This window comes from Urocampus carinirostris, chromosome 2 (assembly GCF_059441175.1).
Source record: "Urocampus carinirostris isolate Australia breed hairy pipefish chromosome 2, RoL_Ucar_1.0, whole genome shotgun sequence".
NCBI lineage: Eukaryota > Metazoa > Chordata > Actinopteri > Syngnathiformes > Syngnathidae > Urocampus > Urocampus carinirostris.
In genome coordinates, this window is record NC_142350.1 from 8,160,835 (window position 1) to 8,179,573 (window position 18,739).

The 18,739-nt window shown below is 38.8% G+C and overlaps 1 protein-coding gene across 1 annotated transcript; it reads right to left on the reverse strand.

Moving 5' to 3' along the window:
* Window positions 1-2,632: 2,632 nt before the first annotated feature.
* LOC148370905 (germ cell-specific gene 1-like protein) lies at window positions 2,633-18,528 on the reverse strand. The gene is made up of 8 exons (XM_088328719.1): window positions 18,397-18,528; window positions 17,017-17,227; window positions 14,667-15,064; window positions 9,482-9,676; window positions 7,806-7,865; window positions 6,732-6,890; window positions 4,647-4,758; window positions 2,633-3,457 (listed from the first exon to the last, which is right to left on the reverse strand). The coding sequence occupies exons 3-8, from the start codon at window positions 14,860-14,862 to the stop codon at window positions 2,986-2,988; spliced, it is 1,194 nt and encodes a 397-aa protein (XP_088184845.1). The 5' UTR covers window positions 14,863-15,064; window positions 17,017-17,227; window positions 18,397-18,528; the 3' UTR covers window positions 2,633-2,985.
* Window positions 18,529-18,739: the final 211 nt, after the last annotated feature.

The window sequence follows — 18,739 nt, forward strand, 5'->3', positions numbered from 1 at the left end:
GCACATCTGTTGTTACGTCAACATTCCTCTTTTTCCCTTTTTCCAATTAAAGAGCGCATATCGACCTCATTGACCTGTCAATCACCCACTCGCTTTGTGCAGATTATTGGTGTAATCTTGCGCCGGGGACATCTGTCTCAGGTCCAAAGCTCTCGTTCTTTGCCGCTGCGCTCATTAAACACACTCAATAAATCCTCAACTTTACACGAGATATTTCTTTTTTTTCCGAACGAGGTCCCTTTAAAGAAAAGTATGGTTGTGCTGAGCTGCTTCTCAACTCTTTGTTCATTTTCAATGGGGAGTTTGGGGGGGATTGTTCGTCACGGTATAAAGAATTTTGAGCCATGAAGCATCTTTAGAGGCCTTATTTGTATGTGGGCGTAATTCTGACTAGAAAATGGGGACTAAGACTTGCTAGCTTGCTTTTTTTCCATGTGAGGTGTTATTTTGGGAAATGTGTCGCTGTGAACATAGAAATAAGAAAAATTGAATCCCAAATTAACAAAGTTTTTAAACTCTTCCAAATTAAATATCAATGTGTCCTTGGGCAAGACACTGAACCCCTAATAAACCCAATAAGCAGGTAGGCACCTTTATCTGTGTGTGTGAATGGTTAAGTGTGAAGCACATTGTAAAGTGCTTTGGGGAGTCTTCAGTGACTTAAAAACTGCTAAATGATTGCAGACATTACATTTGAAACCTTTTAATTCAGGGATCATACACCTTTTTCATGGCTGAATTCAAGCACTTTTAAAGGACTTTCAAAGCCATATTTTAAATTTCTCCAGTACCATTAAAAGAAGAAACCTGAGATCCACAAATGTATCTTCGAATTAAATTAAGACATTTTTTGTTAGATTTTGAGTAAACGGAAAATAAATTTGTGGCTCTTAGCAATACATGAGTAAATATTTTTGCGAAAAATCTCTCACCACATAGGTGTCCAGCAAAAATGGCGGTAACATGTTGCGTAAAAATTCAGTTGCAGGAAGTTGCTCCCATTATAATGTACTACTGGGAAACGCTACCTTCATTTTTTTACACTGCCCATAATAACAGTCCATAATTGAGGTGTAATCCTTGCAATAACACACATCTCATAGTTCCCTGCTTAGGTGTAGCATGCACCTGTCTTTTGGCCAAGACCTGTAGATGATGTTAGGATCTAGGACTGCACGATTTTGGTAAAAACCTGATTGCGATTTTTCAGACCTGTATCGCAATTTCGATGCGATTTTTTTAAAAGAAAAGTACATATTCTGTGCCTGTTTTGTTTCTTTTCTGAGATTCAAATCATGATGACATGCCAACGTACCTAGTGATTACCTCATTACTGACTGAGAGTATACAGCAAAAATAAAATAACAACTATAAATCTACAAATACAAAAATAATTGCAGTTAAATAAATGTTGTAAATGTTGTCATAATACAAAAGTACAAGGATATTGGAGGGCTTCTCCTTTCAGAGTAAGAAAGCGATTCAGAGAGAGGCTAGCTAGCTGCATGCTAGCATCGGGTTACAGCGACATCAGCAAGGTCACCGCGATGATTAAAATACAAGAGTCATAAATGTCGCGTTTTCCCACAAGTTGTAGCTCCAGGTCATCCGTTTCAAGGGTAATGGATCTGGCGTTGGCGAAATGCGTAGCTTGTGAGGGTTGCTACGTAGCTTATCCGTAGCAGTAGGCAGGACCTGCGACCTTCTCTCCCGACGCCGCCTCAGTCGATTTCCGGATGTGATACCAATCAAAGGAGCATCCGCTGGTAATCACCATTTCCTTGCGCTCTTTTGACTTCCCTGAGAATCCGACTTATTCATTTATTTTCAATGTGACGAGCCGGTAGGGCTACTAGCTATCGCGTCATCGTTTGTTTTAGTGGCCAATTGAGCGAAACGCCCGCTGTTTGACTGACAGCATACACGAGTTTATCACAGTCGGGCACACACTGCCCGGCTTTTATTGACAAGTATCGTTAAATTCTGCCTCTCAATTCGGGTTGGCCAAGCGCTCCATCACTCATAAACATGAAACTATAGATCCTTGAAAAAAATACCGCACTGTTTTACGGATACACTATCGCACTACGTCACATTGCAATGTCGATTATATTACGGTTAATCGTGCAGGCTTAGTAGGATCTGACACACCTACAACTAAAGGGTCCCAACAGGGATTTGAACCAGGCACAGATGTGTCCAATCACCACACACCTTTGCTCAATGATCCTGCACCCTTTAAAAAGACATTTTGATCTCTACAGGTGTGTTGGATCATTGTCATTTTTTCATATTGCCTTCCATTGACATCCGAGTTTTCATATCAGGTTAGCTTGTTTGTTTCAAGTTTCTTTGTTTCCCGCGTGGTTTCAGGTCCAGTTTTGGCTTTTCTAGTTTGCAGGTTTGGTTTTTGTTTCTCAATTCTTGTTTGGAAATTTTAGTTGCTTTGGCACTAGTTTTATTAATACAATTGTTGTTTTTGAAAAACCCCTCTATTTCGAATTCCTGCCTCCCTTCACATGGGTTCATCTACCAACACTCATAACTGATGACCCTTCATAGGACAATGCCATACAAACTAATAACAGCAGCCGTTAACGATGAAGGAAGAAATGCAATGGAAAAGCGATACTACCAGAGATCAATGTCGGAGTCATTTTTATGCAGACTTGTTGAGAAGCATTGCAACATTTTTAAGCATTTACAAGAACTTCACCCAAAATTCAAGCTTTTTTCCAATCTTTAAACACAACAATAAATTTCAAAGATTTCAAGCACCTGTACGAACCCTGTATTTGAGTATTCTTTTTTGAATTAAATCAATCATCTGATCGCAAACAAACGTATTTGGGTGTCTGTTTAAAAACAAGACAGTTCTCATTTTAGATGATAATAAACAGTTTGAATACCCTTTTCTTATCTCAAAGTTGATTAAGTTATGAAGAAACAAATCCCATACAGTTCCCTTCCAGGCCAGGAGCATCACTAGCGTAGCGTTTCGTCCCCGTCCTCGTGCAGGTAGTCCATTTGATCCAGTTCCCTTTCGCAGTCTTCACAGCCGTCCACACCGCACCCCTCCAGCACCAGCACACTCCCCCGGGGGCCCGCCGAGTGGGCCCCGGCACCTACCACGCCCATCGCACCCATCCCCGCCACCCCCATCCCCACCAGGGCCCCACCCGCTCTGCAAGCAAGTGGACCCACTGCTGGCCCCGCCCCTCGCGGCCACAAGGGGTCCATGAGCGCCCGGTGCTGGCCAAGTTGAATTAACTGGCTGACGGAGTAGACCCCGCCCCCTGCCCGGAGCACCTCCTCATAGGAGGGGGCCTGGGCGGCGGCCCGAGCCTCTTCAAGACGAAGTCGGGCCCGATGTTTCATCTCGATGATGGTTTTGGTGTAAGAGTTGAGTGTTGCCACGGCAGCCGCCATGCAGCAGCTGAAGGACAACCACGCCAGGCTGAGGGGGTGGAGTTAGGGGCAGAGTTCAGATCAAGGAGTGGAGTTAGGGGCGGGGTTTAACATCAAGTAAGTTACAATGGTGTGAATTTCCCTTCGGGGATGAATAAAGTATCTATCTATCTATCTATCTATCTATCTATCTATCTATCTATCTATCTATCTATCTATTGTTGGGAGTATAGTGTTTTATGAGAACGCGTTCCTGGAAAGCAATTACTTTTCTCAGTAACGAGTACTGTAACGCCTTATTGATGACAGTTTGTAACTCAACTGCCGTTACAACATTGCGCTACTTTTTAAAAGCAGATTGTGAATCACAAAGTCTACTGCAGTTAAGCATTTGCTCCTTTGCTCATTAAGTCACACACAGTCCTTCACACCAGAAACACAATGCTAAACACCTCAAGTCCACAAGGCAGGGATGTTTAGATCTATAGGTACCTACAAAATACAAATAAGTACATTCACGGTTGCGTTGTCTCAAGCACGTAGGGCCCGTATTTTTCCCCTAGTTATATTCTGATATTCTTCCTAACATATATGATCACATATGAGCTGTATTTACTACTATGAAATAAAATACTGAAATCAGCGGGTCAGTTTATGGCCACATACGTATTTGTTGTGTGTCACCAGTAGCGAAAAGTAGGCAGCGTGTGGGGAGGGGGGCGTGGCTTATACAGGAACAACAATACCAACGGGGCAAATGCATGCACATAATTTACAGTAACAAAGTGCCGATTATTTGTCTTTTTATTGGTAAATCAATTTTCTCAATACACTACGACTGCAGAGAAAAAGAAATTGTCTTAGACATTACCCAGAAATCGAGAAGGTAATTTTCGAGTGGTTTGAAGACAAAAATAAAAAATGGATATGGAGTCTCTCAACTGTTAGTTCGCAACCTCTTATAATTGCACAAGCCAAGTTATCTGAATGCTACACTGCTTCTACAGGTTGGTGTTTTCTTCTATTTCTTTTATGATATAGCAATTGTATATTGGGGTTGGCTTCAATGTGATTATATACGATAATTTGTAACTAACTATTTCAGAGTAACGCAGTGCTTTTGTGTGTCAGTAATCTGGGGAGGGGTAACGGAATTACTTTTTAAATGAGGTAACTAGTAACTGTAACGAATTACTTTTTTTTCAGGCCCAACAGTGATTGTGGGTGCAAAGACTTACGCAAAGGACCAGCCATAGTCCCAAGTTTGAGGCCTCCAGTCTTTGGGACCGATGCTGACGGTCATCTGGAAGACGGTGGTGTACATCATATGAGCCACCATGCCCATCATGCCTAGAAGGGGGTAGGAGGTGCCAAAAGTCAATTTGACGATTAATCGGTTGGTTTGTTGATAAAAATAACTGAAATATTAACATTTGCTGTCCTGCTATGGCTAAAAGAAAGAAGGATGGCCGAGAACTGATAGCCAGGTATCGATATTTGTGCTGATACCAACCTTTTCAAAGGTATCAGGAATCCTTGATACTAATATCGGCTACCTTTTTATGGCTAGTTAACGATCGGGGAACTGGCACTAGGGAAATTCTGCTAATGCTACATTTATCATATTCACGTATAGCCTAACATTCAGTAAACACTTTCAGTAAAAGAGAGACGCTAGTATTCACTCTGAAGTCACAAAGCTAGTAGTGTCATGAATATGTGCATTGGTGGCCAACTTTATAGCCGCTAGCGCAAGCTTGGCTAGCATCTTTAACACTAAATAGAAGCAGCTCAGTCAATAGGTAAATAAAGTAGAGTAAAACAGGATGAAGTAATAACTACTTAATACAACTCTTGCCAATATTGAAGCATAGGTGAAGTTTTGCTAAATATAATGCTACAATTAGCACATTTCCTTAGGCCCTAATATTGGCGCTCTGGTTATCATGCTAGCAGCAGTTAGGGAGCCAATAGTATTAGCGCTGTAGTCGTGAAGGTATGAGTTAGCATCATGAAAATGGCCACTAGTGCTTAACTGTTTGCCCACTAGTGCACTAAACTGAAGCAGGTCAGTCAATAATCAAAATAAAGTCGAAAATTTAGAGTGAAAAAAAAAACCCACTTAACACGACTGCTGCCAGTATTGAAGCACAGTTCTGCTAATGCTAAAATTGGAATATTTACATACGCCTTATAATATTATTATTAGCCTAAGAATGCAGCTACCGCACTGTCCGTGCTGTACTTCAAAGCTAGCAGTTAGAGTTATGAACATGGCCACGAGTGGTTAACTTTATAAACATATAGCCATGCTAGCGCAAGCGCAGCTAAGGCCAGTAATACTAAATATAAGCAGGTCAGATAAAAAATAAGATAAAAAAGAATAAAATAGAATGTAAACAAATAACTACTTAATATAATGTATAAACGGACAGGTGAAGGTCTGATGATGCTGTTCAGCATATTCACATAGGCTATAATTTTAGCGCTCTAGTTCTTAAGCTAGCGGCTGACAGCGGGAATAAAAATGCTTGTGTTAGTGTTCTAGTCGCAAAGTTTGCCATTATGCCAGCGTTATGTAATTATAAGTTTTATACAGCAGTTTGAGTTACATTTTGGTGAAGTTCTGCAAAAAGTAACACAATTAGCATATTTATGTAGGCTCTATAAGTATTTTTCAAAGGCTAGCAGCAGGGGGAGCTGCTAGCATTAGTACTGTAGTCTCGAAGCTCACAGTTACCATTGTGAACATGACTGCTAGTGACTAACTTATGTCACTAGCATAGGCATGGCTGCTAGCTTAAGTGTGGCTGATTCTTGTGCTATAATTTAAATAATTATGGATTTTATACCACACTTTGAGTTGTATTTTGGTGTCTTAAAAGCACAATTCTGATAATGCTACAACTAGCACATTTACGAAGGCTCTACTATTAGCGCTCTAGTTATTATGTAAAGGCTATCAGTCTCAAAGCTTAAAGGTGGTGTCATGAAGATGGCCGCAAGCAGCTAACTTTATGGCTACACGCATGAGCATCGCAGCTAGCATAAAAGCATAGCTAATACTTATTCTGTACTTTCAGTAATTAGTAATTTTCTACAGCACTTTGAGTCACATTTTGATGTATAAAAAGCTCCAGTATCGAAGCAGAGGTTAACTTCTGCTAATGCTAATATTAGCATATAAAAAATAAGATAACGATATTTTAGGGTCTAAATTTGTGGTTTTGTTGTTTTTTTTAAACTATAAATAACGAGTGAAGGATTAAATTAACATAAAAGAGTTAGGTACATCATTTTTGCTGTTCTTTTGTTGTGGCGACCTGAAAGCACGGTGCACATGGCGGCGAAGGCGTTGATTTTGAGGGCGTTCATCTCCCTCTTGGCGCATAAACAGATGGCTTCCACCCACATGAGCAGGAAGCCCATCGCGAGGAGCCCGATGTACATGAACTCGCTGACCACCGACAGCCAAAGCACACCTGGTGGGGTGGTGGATTAAAGGGACAGTGTGTAATCATTCACCACCTGAAGTCCCACTCACAGTATCTTACTGTAGCTGAAGCGTGAGCATTTGAAAAAGAGGCACCATAAAAGCCCGAAACTAGTGGCAAGAGAAGGAAACGGTGGAGATAATATCCAAGATGCTGAAGCCTAGTGGCAAACATGAGTGGCCAGAAAAGGAAACAGTGGAAAAAGGTTGAAAATGCCAGCGCAGGGTTGTCAAACTTATTATAGACTGGAGCCACATGGGAGATAAAGCATTCCTGCGGGGTCTAGACTCGTAGATTAGGAGGAAAGAAAGAGAGACTGTTAGGAAAAAAGAGAGAGGGAAAAATAGAGAAAGAGAAAGGAATCAAGAATGAAAGAGAGAGAGGCAGAAAGATGGAGAGAGAGGGAGAAAGCAAGAAAGAAAGAAAAAAAGAGAGAGAGAAAGAGAAAAAAGAGGGTAAAAGAGAGAGAGATAAAAAAGGAGAGAAAAGGAGACTGAGAGAGAGAGAGAGAGAGAGAGAGAGAGGGAGTGAGAGTGATAGAGAGAAAGAAAGGAGAGAAAAACAGAGAAGAAAAATAGAGGTAAAAAAAGGGAGAAAGAATGACAGTCAGTATTGCTTTGGCGACATCAAGCGGACATAGTTAAAACTGCAACTTAATTTTCCCCGTGCTTCTCTCAGTGACGTTGTGCGGACGTTGGCGCTCCTGATCTGGCTCGCAAGCCGCATGTTTGACACCCCTGAGCTAGAGTGTTTCAAATATAATGTATATGAAAGAGTACATGTGTTTTGCTCATCATTTAAATAAATAGTCTATTATTTAAACAAAAAGTGGTTTTACACCATTTGGGGTCACTATGTTATACACACTGGGGCTTTAGGTTAAGAAAGATGGCCGCCTCTGACCTTGAGTTTCGCCTGGGGTCAACTCGATGAAGCTGCGACACTTTTCCTCCTGGTCCTCACCTGTAATAACCATCGGAAATACAAAAAGGAAAAAAAAGAAATAATAAGGAATACAGCGTTCCTTATGGGGCCCCAATGCGTTGTGGGTTGAACAATATTCCATGATCAATTATCCCCACATATTGCTACGAACGAAGGGGGAAGAGTGCAATTTTGTCAGGCCCAGTGGCAATTTTTGCTCTTATTATATTTCCACATAAAATGAAATGCACTTGTGCGGCTGCGATCCATTATTATCAATAGCTGTGAGCAGGGACTAACAGACCACTTAGCCTCTTCGCACCCTCAGCAGGTTGAAAAAGATTCAGTGATCCATTATCCCTGATTACATATCGCTGCGTGCGAAGACATGCACAGCGCATTTTGCCAGGCCTGACTGCTTTTTTCTATTCTGCTTACCAAAAAAGGGAACAGCAATAGTGTGGCTGCAATCCATTATCCCCAATCAAATATTGCTGCGATCTAGGGCTGGCAGAGTGCATTTATGTCAGGACTGAGGGCTCTTTTTTGCTGTTCTACTCACCAAAAAGTGAAAAGCACTTTTGTAATCCATTTCAAAATCCATTATTACCAATACTCTTTCTGCCTAAGATGAACTACACTCTTGCGGCAACAATCCATCGTCCTCAAATACATAATGCTACAAGCAGGGACCAGCATTTTTCTCAAGCCTAACTTCTTTTTTTGCTGTTGTGTTTACCAAAAAAGTGAACAGCAATTGTGTGCTTGCAATCCATTATGCCCATTTTAATATTGCTGTGATCCGGGGCTGGCAGAGTGTATTTTTTTGTCAGGCCTGAAGGCTCTTTTTAGCTGATCTGTTCAACAAAAAGTGAACTGCACTTTTGCGATCAATTTTAAAATCCAATATTACCAATACTCTACTTCTGCCTAGGAGGAACTGCATTCGTGCGGCCACGATCCGTTACCGCCAATCACAAATTGTGGCGAGCAGGAACCAGGAAAGTGCTTTTTTCTCAGGCCCTACGTCTCTTTTTGGCTGTTCTGTTACCCAAAAAGTAAACTTCACTTTTGAGATCTATTTTACAATACACTATTACCAATCCTCTATTCCTGCCTAGGAAAAACTGCACTTTTGCAGCTACGATCCATTGTCCCCAATCGCATAATACTGCGAGCAGGGACTGGCATAGTGCATTTTTGTGAGCCTGTTCTCTAAAAAGTTAACAGCAATTGTGTGGCTGCATTCCACTATCCCCAATCAAATATTACTATGATCAGGGGTTGGCAGAGTGAATTTTTGTCCAGCCTGTCGTCTCTTTTTTGCTGTTCTGTTTACCAAAAAAACACACTTTTGCAATCCATTACGATCCGTTATTACTCATACAGTATCCTATTACAGCCAAGGATGAACTGCACTTGTGTGGCCACGATCCATTACTGCGTGCGGGTACCAGCAGGCGACCTGGTAGGGTGGCATTCTGGCCCACCAAAGATAAAATGTACAGTCCTGGCCGTGATCCATTATCCCCATTGACCCATTTCTTCTGTTTGGCCCCCTGAAGTGTGCCTTTGTGGCATGCCTAAAATTAACTACATGGTTTTGGTTGCGATCCATTATAACCAGTTTGAGACACATATGGCGCTCGCCTCACCTTCGTTGTGCTTCTCGCAGGAGAGCCAGAATCCGGTGTGGAAGTATCGCAACATGTACTTGTCCTCTCCCGTCTCCCAAATGTAGTGGACGGCATTGGCTAGCTGTTTGCGCCTGAGAATGGCTAGCTGCTCCCTTTGTAGCGGCGTTAGCGTCACGTTGGACGGTGGGTTCCTGGGGTCCGGCGTCGGGGCCTCTGTGGGACAAGGGCAAGGTTTTCGCTCGGATAATAAAACATTCGAAAATTGGATTTTTAATTGTATTGAAATATGTACCGTACTTGGCGGGCATGATGATAACAATGCAAGATGCAAGAAAAAATTGACTGGGGAGCCCCAAAAAACAGTAAAATATTGCTAACATTTAAGCTAGCAGGCTAGCAGCCAAACACTCTTCACACAAACAAACATGCTTTAAAAAATCATGTATGATATGCACTCTATGAGCACACTAACAAAGTCATTATGTTTATTTATAATATTTATAACATCTCATCTCATTAGCCGTACCGCTTATCCTCATTAGGGTCGCGGGGGGGCTGGAGCCCATCCCAGCCATCTCCGGGCAGTGGGCAGGGGACACCCTGAACTGGTTGCCAGCCAATCGCAGGGTACACAGGGACAGACAACTCATTCGCTCATTCACACCTAGGGACAATTTGGACCGGCCAATTCACCTGAAATGCATGTTTTTGGAACGTGGGAGGAAACCGGAGTGCCCGGAGGAAACCCACGCAGGCACGGGGAGAACATACAAACTCCGCACAGGAAGTCTGGAGCTGGATTTGAACCCATGACAGGTTCCCATGACATGAACTGTGCCGCACAAGCGCTAACCACTGCGCCGCCGTGCTGCCCATATTTACAACATATATAAGAAAACAAATGTTCCAATATTTACGAATTTTTGAGGTAAGAAATCAAAAGTATGAAATTAAAATGGAGTCAATGATCTAAATTAGCAATTTTACAACGACGGTATATTTTAGCTCACTGCTGGGTTTTTTTCTCCACCGTTTTTCTCTTTCATATAAACAAAGATAATACAAAAAATATTGGAAATTAAATTTGGGGAGAACTGGAACAGGTGCAGAGCCTTTGCACCACATTGTTTCCATCCGTGCACACCTTTGTTCCTAGTGGAGTCATTTATGGTTCAACTTTTCTAAAAGACTCTATCCATCACTATTGACCAATTTTTGGGGCATTCAAATTAGGGCTGCAATCAACGACTATTTTTGGATAATCGATGAATCGCTCAGACACGTTTTCCAATGATCGATGAATCGGATTACTTAAAGACATTTTTTAATTTCCTCCTCTTTATTCAAATATTAAAGTTTTGGACTGAAATAGTGCACAAAAGAACAGAATAATCTATAATAATAAACAATTTAACAAAAATACAAGTGTTTACAACAGGGGTGTCAAACAGGTGGCCCGCGGCCAGATCAGGCCCGCTAAGGGATTGATTCTGGCCCGCTCAGAGAAGCGCAAGAGAAAAACGAGCTGCAGGTTGTAATATATCCACTTGATATTGCTAAAGCCAGGTGTCTCTCACAAACGCTGTACTTGTATTTCTCTCGCTCTCTTCCTCCCTTTTTCTCTCACTCTCCATCTCTCTCTCTTTCACTCTTTCTGCCTTTTTCTCTTTCTTTGTTCCTCTTTGTCTCTTTCCCTCTGTGCCTTTTTACCTTCTTTTGCTATCGCTCTTACATTTTTCCTTTTCTCTCTTTCTCTCTTGCTTTCCCTTTCTCTCTTTCTCTCTTTCACTCTTTCTATTCCTCTTTGGATTTCTTTCTTTATCTCTCTTTTTCCCTCTCTCTCTCACTATTTTTCTTTTTCTCTTTTGTTTCTTACTCTCTCTCTTTCCTCCCTTTCTCTCTTTCTTTGTCCCACGCTCTCTACTTTTCTCTCCCTCTCTTTCTTATTCCTTTCTCTCTTCTTTTCTTTCTATGTAATCGACTAGTCCGGCCCGCGAGAGAATGTTTGTTCTATCGATTTGACATGAGTTTGACACCCCTGGTTTACAAAGATGTAAACCCACTTTTCAAAATATTGTCAACACATTTTTGGGTGGTTAAATAAACGCTGCCAATTTCAAAAATGATATATTATATGCTTAAGAATCTGCCCCCTTTGTAGAGTTAAATTGTCATTATTATTTTTCTTTTTCCTTTTTTTTTCAGATTTTTTCTCTCTACTTCTGCAGCCCTTTCTCTTCCCTTGAAAATTGTTAACTTTGTTTCACAATGAAACAATCAAACACTACAAAAATGAAACTTTCATTCCAATTTTGTTTGATGTTCAATAAAAAAAAAAAGATTAAATTAAAGATATTTTTCATAAAAAGGGTATTGATGCCTCTTGCCGGACCAAAGTGGCACTACAACCCTCAGCGTCACAACAGAATTGGCTGCACTCTCATTCGCATTGATTTAACAAATCAAATCACGCGATACGATGATCTAATCGATTATCTTATTCATAGGTGTCAAACTCACGGCCCGCAGGCCACATCCAGCCCGTCGTACGATTATATCCGGCCTGTGAAATCATTTTATACACATTTACTATAATGGACCGTTTCTATGAAACGCTGATAACTCTCAAACTACAGAACCCACAATGCAGCGCTTCAGCTGCCATCACAAGATTTCTCGAAAATCTTCCCGCATCAAGCGAGTTAGCTGTAGTCTCACGAGCGCAGCCCCCTCAAAACTATCTACCGCCAAACAACACGTCAGCCTGAGAGTTGCATTGATAGTGAGTCTTTAGTGAAAGGAAGCAGAGACGTAAAACCCAGGGAGGAATGTTTATCTATCACGATGCATTAGAAGGCTAAACGGAGAAAAGCAGGGTGACGTTTCTGTTGCCGTGGATTAGGCGGATGCTAAACCATTTACAATGGCCCCGTAAAAAGATGATTCGGAAAACAGGGCCTTTCAAATTTGAGGATATGCTGAATTTTGGTTAACTGACTTTGCCGGTAAACCTGTGTGTCTTCTTTGTGGGGTTAATGTGGTCAGAATTAAGGAATTTAATTTAAAATGGCTCCACGAGACAAAACATCAAATTTTATTTATATTTTTGTATAGTTTTGACAAGAGATATGTTTATGGAGAGCAAAGATTGAGTTTGTTAATGTTTGAGCTTGTTTATTCTGGAAAAATATTCCTTTCTGTTTTAAAATCATAACTATGTTAAAAGCACATATTTTTGGTGTAAAGCAAAAATTGCATAGATGTTTCCATAATTTTTTATGTTAGTTTTGATTTTTTTTTTTTAGATTTCACGGGAGATATTTTTTATGGAGAGCAAAGTTATTTACGTTTGTTTCTTCTGGAATAATATTCCTTTGTGTTTTTAATTCGTTTTTATCTTTGTTTTTTTTAAATCCAATTTTTGTGTATTCAACAAATATTTATCCAGTTCGGCCCACGACCAATAATATGGTTTGACTTTCGGCCCTCTGAGGAATTAAGTTCGAGACACCCCTGATCTGCTGAGTTGTGAACACCCTGAATGATCAATTTTAGTCCATTTTATCGATTATTTGTTGCAACCCTGATAGCAATAGGTATTGAAATGAATGATTGCTTTCCTGATCTCGATGTGACCGACGTTTTGACGCAGCGCCACCTTGCATGGAGGTCCTCTAGGAATTCTTAAGCGGATGATTCGTATGCAAAAGCTTGACATGTGGAACATTGTATAGCACATGCTTGAAAAAAGATAAGCCTGCCACAATCCACAAGAGTTGGGAGATTATCAACAAAGCTTTGAGGGATTATGGGAAAATCTGTGCTGTTCGATAAATCGACTTCAAGATGTCAAAACAACACGACGAATGTCCACCCCACGTATGAAGTTAACGCATTGAAAACGCAGAGGAGAAAAAAATACTACATCTATTCCATAGTGGCTCCAGTTGAATTTTAAAGTGGGAAACCTAAATTGACAATATTTGAGACATTAGAAAAGTAACACCAAAACTATGATTTTTTTAAAAAAATGTTTCGACCGAAATGTCTTATTTTTCCCAAGAAAATGATATTTAAAAAGAGGAAAATATTCCAAAGGGGCAATAACAAAAATATTTTTCTCTTTTCGAACTAATTTTGATTTTTTTACCCAAATGTCTTTTTCCCCTGGTCAAATAAGAAAGTAATATTTAAAAAGGAGAAAACAATCAAATTATTTTTCTTTTTCAAACTATTTTCAATTTCTTATTTACAAAAAATACTGTATTTCATTTGTCAGGACAAAACAGGGATTTTTAATTTTTTTTTTCCTCCTCATTAAAGTGTAGATTTAATTGACAAAACAATAATTTTATCATGAACACAGTTGTTTTCTTTTTAAATAATTATTTATTTCTCTATTTTACGTAGGTTTGGATTTAACTCAGAATTTAATACTTTTTTAAAATTTGTTATTCTCCAGTAATATTATTCTAAATAAAAAAAATAATTTCATTTTAAAATGTTTTTTTTTTCTTTGGTATATTTTACTATGATTTATACTCGTGTTTTATTTACTACCATATTTACTCATTTTTTTAAAATAAGAAAAATAATCAGTAAAAACAGCATAATATTTTTTATCCTCATTTTGGCAGAAAAAAACCCCAAGGTTGTTAAATATGAACACTGTCTAAAGAAAAACGCAAGTCTCCATTTTTGTTTTTTGCATATATGGAATGGAGTTAAAAGTGTACTGTTAATTTGTAAGTTACATCTTTTGTGATATTTCTTTTACTTTATTTTATTTTTTCAGGTTTTAATTATTATTATTGTGTTGTTTCTTGTATTCGTATTTATTTTTAAATTATTTTTCTCATTTTCTCCCAATTGAACATATTTCTGAAAAATCGGGAATAAAGTAATAAAACAAGCAAATTTATTTGTATTTTGCTCATCCTAAATATATTTTCATTTGTTATTTTACAATGTTTTGTAAAATAAATCATAATTACAACGAGCATAACTTTTATTATTTTGCTCATTTGAAGTATTTCACCTACAATTTAAAAAAAATTGTAAAACAAGAAAAATAATCATCAAAACGAACAAATTGTTTCGAATGTTACTAATTTTACTAAGAAAAATTCACTTGAAAAGATGAATACTGAATTCCCCCTTTTCAACTGCATTTTTGGAACTGTCCTTTAGAGGGCGCTCTGACCTGTAGTGTAGGGCTGACTGTTGTTCTGTCCGCAATTCTTCATCTTGACGGGCGAGAGGCATAGCGGCTTGACCACCTTGTGGGTCCCCTCGCACCAGTACGACGTGCAAAAGGCCGAAACAGACAAACTGAGCGCTAGCGACGTTAGCGCTAACGACAGCAGAGAGCGCTGCCGGCGAGACATATTTTCCAACATGGCCGACAGCGCCGTTTCCTGTTCCCGCTCCGGAACCGGGATCAGGAACTCGGCGGCATGGCGACGGGAATCCGACAATATCCAGGGAAGAAGATTAACGGAATTGAGGTTGAGGCGATGGAGGATCCGGATGCGCTGACGCGGCTTTTCCCGTCACATTCCGACACTTCCTTGGGGGAGGTCCTTTGCTACATTTTCTCACCTGAATAGTGACACAATAAACGTTACAAAAATATATCATCCTCCAAAATACTGTAATAATTCGTACCCTCGGCAGGTTAAAAATTATTCAGTGATCCGTTATCCTCAATCAGAGCGCATTTTGTCAGGCCTGACGACTCTTTTTGGCAGTTCTGTTCACCAAAAAGTGAACTGCACTCGTGCAGCCGCGATTCATTATTTCCAATCGCATATTACTGTGAGTGGGGACTGACAAAACCAGTTTGTAAGGCCCGGCCGCTTCTTTTTTCTCTGTTACTGTTTTTTTTTTGCCCAGGATGAACTGCACTAGTGCGGCCACGATTGCATATTGCTCCAAGCAGGGACTGGCAGAGGGAACTTTTGGCGAGCCCGACGCCTTTTTTTGCTGTTTTTTTTTTTTTAACCCAAAATTGAACTGCACTCGCGCAGCCGTGATCCTTTATCCCCCATCCCATATTTCTGAGAGCAGGGACCATCAAAAGGCACTTTTGTCAGGAGGTGTGCCGTTCAGGGCCCGCCTGACATGAAATGTGCGATTGTGGCCACGATCCATAATCCCCGGTCGACTATTGCTGAGAGCAATGCCTGGCACAACACTTTTTTTGGTTCTGGCAGCTAAAGCGTGCTGTCGTGGCACGCCTAAAATATGAACTGCATTATTTTGGCTACAATCCATTATCCCAGCTCGACTATTGCCAAGAGTCGTGCACAAGATACCAAAGTTGTTTTACATAATTTACATTTTTTTATTTTTGTTTAAAGACACCTCAAACAATTGGGACAAAGGACATTTTATTTCAAATTGAAAAAAATATTATATCAATTTAAATTATCACTGTTTTCAATTTATTAAGTTATTAAGTTGGTTTATTTTTATTGAAATATATTTTATTGAAATGTTATGATTTTTTTAGAAAATAAGTCGGAAAAAGTGTCAATTTGTCATGTAATGAAGGGAAAAATGATTGGAGAAAATATTGTGCAATGGTTTGGATAAGCTAATGTTTTGTTTTTTGGGGGACAAAAATGGTCAGAGGCTGAAAAGAAAAATTACAAAAAATTAAAAATTTTGTTTAAAATACACCAACCTCAATTTAATTATTTTTCCTAAAATTTGGTTTATTTTGATGAAAATATTATATTTAACAAACCGTGAATTTTTTTTTTTCATAAGAAGCTGTAAGTCAATGTATCAAATTAGAAAACAAACAGATAAACAGCGTTTTACATTTTTTATAGGCCAATGTTTTGTATTTTGGGATAGAACATCCATCTATCCATTATCTGCACCACTTATCCTCAGTAGGGTCGCGGGGGTACTGGAGCCGATCCCAGCCATCTTCGGGCAGTGGGCAGGGGACACCATGAACTGGTTGCCAGCCAGTCGCAGGGCACACAGAGATAGACAACGATTCATTCGCTCATTCACACCTAGAGACAATTTGGACCGGCCAATAAACCTGACATGCATGTTTTTGGAATGTGGGGGCAAAACCGGAGTGCCCGGAGGAAACCCCCGCAGGCACGGGGAGAACATAAAAACTCCACAAAGGAGGGTTCGATCTCATGACCTCAGAACCGTGCCTCAGACGCATGAACCAATGCGGCGCCGTGCTGCCTGGGACAAAACAAAAAAATATTTTTTGTTAAAAATAAAACCACTCTCATATTACAATAATAATAATAATTATATCTATGTCTGTTGGTTGGATCCTTTAACCACACGGGTCGTAGGGGCACTATTTCCTGTGGTGTGTCTTGGTCAAGTACAGCCTGAATTATTTTTTTGTAATAAACTTTAGAAAAAAAGATCCATTACTTATAATAATTAAACAAACAAATGTTGTATCTGCTTTTTATAAATTCATGTTTTGGCCTCAGACACAAAACAACTTCTGATGCACTTAACTGAATTATTACTATGATTTTTTTTGCAAAAATCGAAAAGCAAACCTTGGTTGTCGGAGCCGGCCGCTCTATCCCATCCCGCCGTAAAAAACAAAGGTCTTAAAATTGATCTCTTTGAGACAAATCCAGATGCTCCTGAGCGTTCTCCTTGAGGTCAAAGTTTGCCACGGGGATCCCAATCCGGTTTAATCTGACTGGCTGAGATGGATGGGATTAATGTCTTTGTCTTGTGCCGGACCACCACTTCGATCTTAACCTGAAACAAACACGATTAGCAAAACTAGCGTGGGATGATATGTGGAATATTTGCAATGCTAAAACAGAAACCAATTTATCAGTTTGCACGTTAGCACATGTTTAAGAACGACAAAATGGAGATTATTTTTCCGCAAATATATTGCAAAAAATAACATTTTACCTGATTGTCAGAAATGTTGCTTATTTTAGTGTTATCATTGATTTGATAAATTTCAAGTATAGAGAAAAAATAAAAAGAATTTAAAATAAAATCAGAAAACACATGTTTTACAAAATAATAATAATAAAAGTGTTCGTTTTTTGACATCTTCACTTTTTCATAATATAAGACAAGAAGCATTATCATGTACAGTATTTTTCTATTTTTGGTAGAAAATAGTTCTTAAAATGGGCAAAATTATCTAAACCCTTCAAGCTAAAAAAGGAGCTCATATTTGGGATGTCTTTTCTTCAAAAAAGTTGAAAATTACAACTAAAATTATTACATTTTTTAATATATTATAGGGTGTGATGTTGAAACGACTTCAAGGGACACAGAAATGTGAGAAAATACAAAAAAAAACACAAAACTTAAAAAATATAATAATAATTTGATCAAATAAAAAATGGATAAAATAAATGAGAAATAACAAAAAAGACATGTCAATACACAAATATGAGAAAATAATCAAATTAAAAATATTCAGAAAATTTTAACTAGGTAAAGTTAAAACAAATACATGAAAATAAATTAAATAAAATCGGATCAAAATTAATTAAAAAAAGTAGTAGGGATGTTAAAACAATAACAATAATTAAATACATGTAATATAGAAAAGAAATTCAACAATATAAAACGTAAATAAAAAAAAATCAACATCTGTGTATTTAGAAAATGAAAAGCGTTTAAATTAATATAAAACTGAAACTTTGGATCCAATCCTGGAAAAAAGGCTCATCTCATTTTAAATGAATAATAATAATAATAATAAAAAAAACGTGAGAAAAAAATATCACTTTTTTAATAAATACAAGTAAAACTATATAAATATGAATGAAATTTAAAAATATTTAATAAAAACCCCATTACAATAAAATGACATGCCAAAAATAAATGGAAACATGGAAAAGACATGGAGAGAAACTGAAACGTGACAATTTAACCTCAAAAATGCTTATTTGACTCACCAGGACGAAAAGTCTTCTTTGGCCAAGCAAAGTCTCGGCACTGAATGTCCAAACCGGCCCACTTTTCTTGACCTAATCCTCGCAAGTCCTCATCATTTCAAGTCCATCTGTCGCCTCCCACAACGACCACGCCCGCTTTGGCTTTTACTCTGACCTCCATATTATATTTATATATTTTTTTCTTCGGGATTCTGCTAATTATCATTTCACGAAACCTTGTGACTTAATTTCGGGGATTTTGTTGCTGCTAAAATGTTATTCACTACTTTTCATTGCACTATTTTTACAGTTGCACTATTATTTTTCATTCACAAACGTTGCTCTATTACTATAACTTAGGCCA

What these genes read in the sequence shown, in the direction of transcription:
- LOC148370905 (XM_088328719.1), bottom strand. Translation starts at nt 14,862, where the DNA reads ATGTTGGAAAATATGTCTCGCCGGCAGCGCTCTCTGCTGTCGTTAGCG. An exon ending in GACCCCAGGCGAAACTCAAG is followed by an intron (nt 6,891 to 7,805) that starts GTCAGAGGCGGC and finishes CCACCCCACCAG; the next exon opens with GTGTGCTTTGGCTGTCGGTG. An exon ending in GACTATGGCTGGTCCTTTGC is followed by an intron (nt 3,458 to 4,646) that starts GTAAGTCTTTGC and finishes CCACCCCCTCAG; the next exon opens with CCTGGCGTGGTTGTCCTTCA.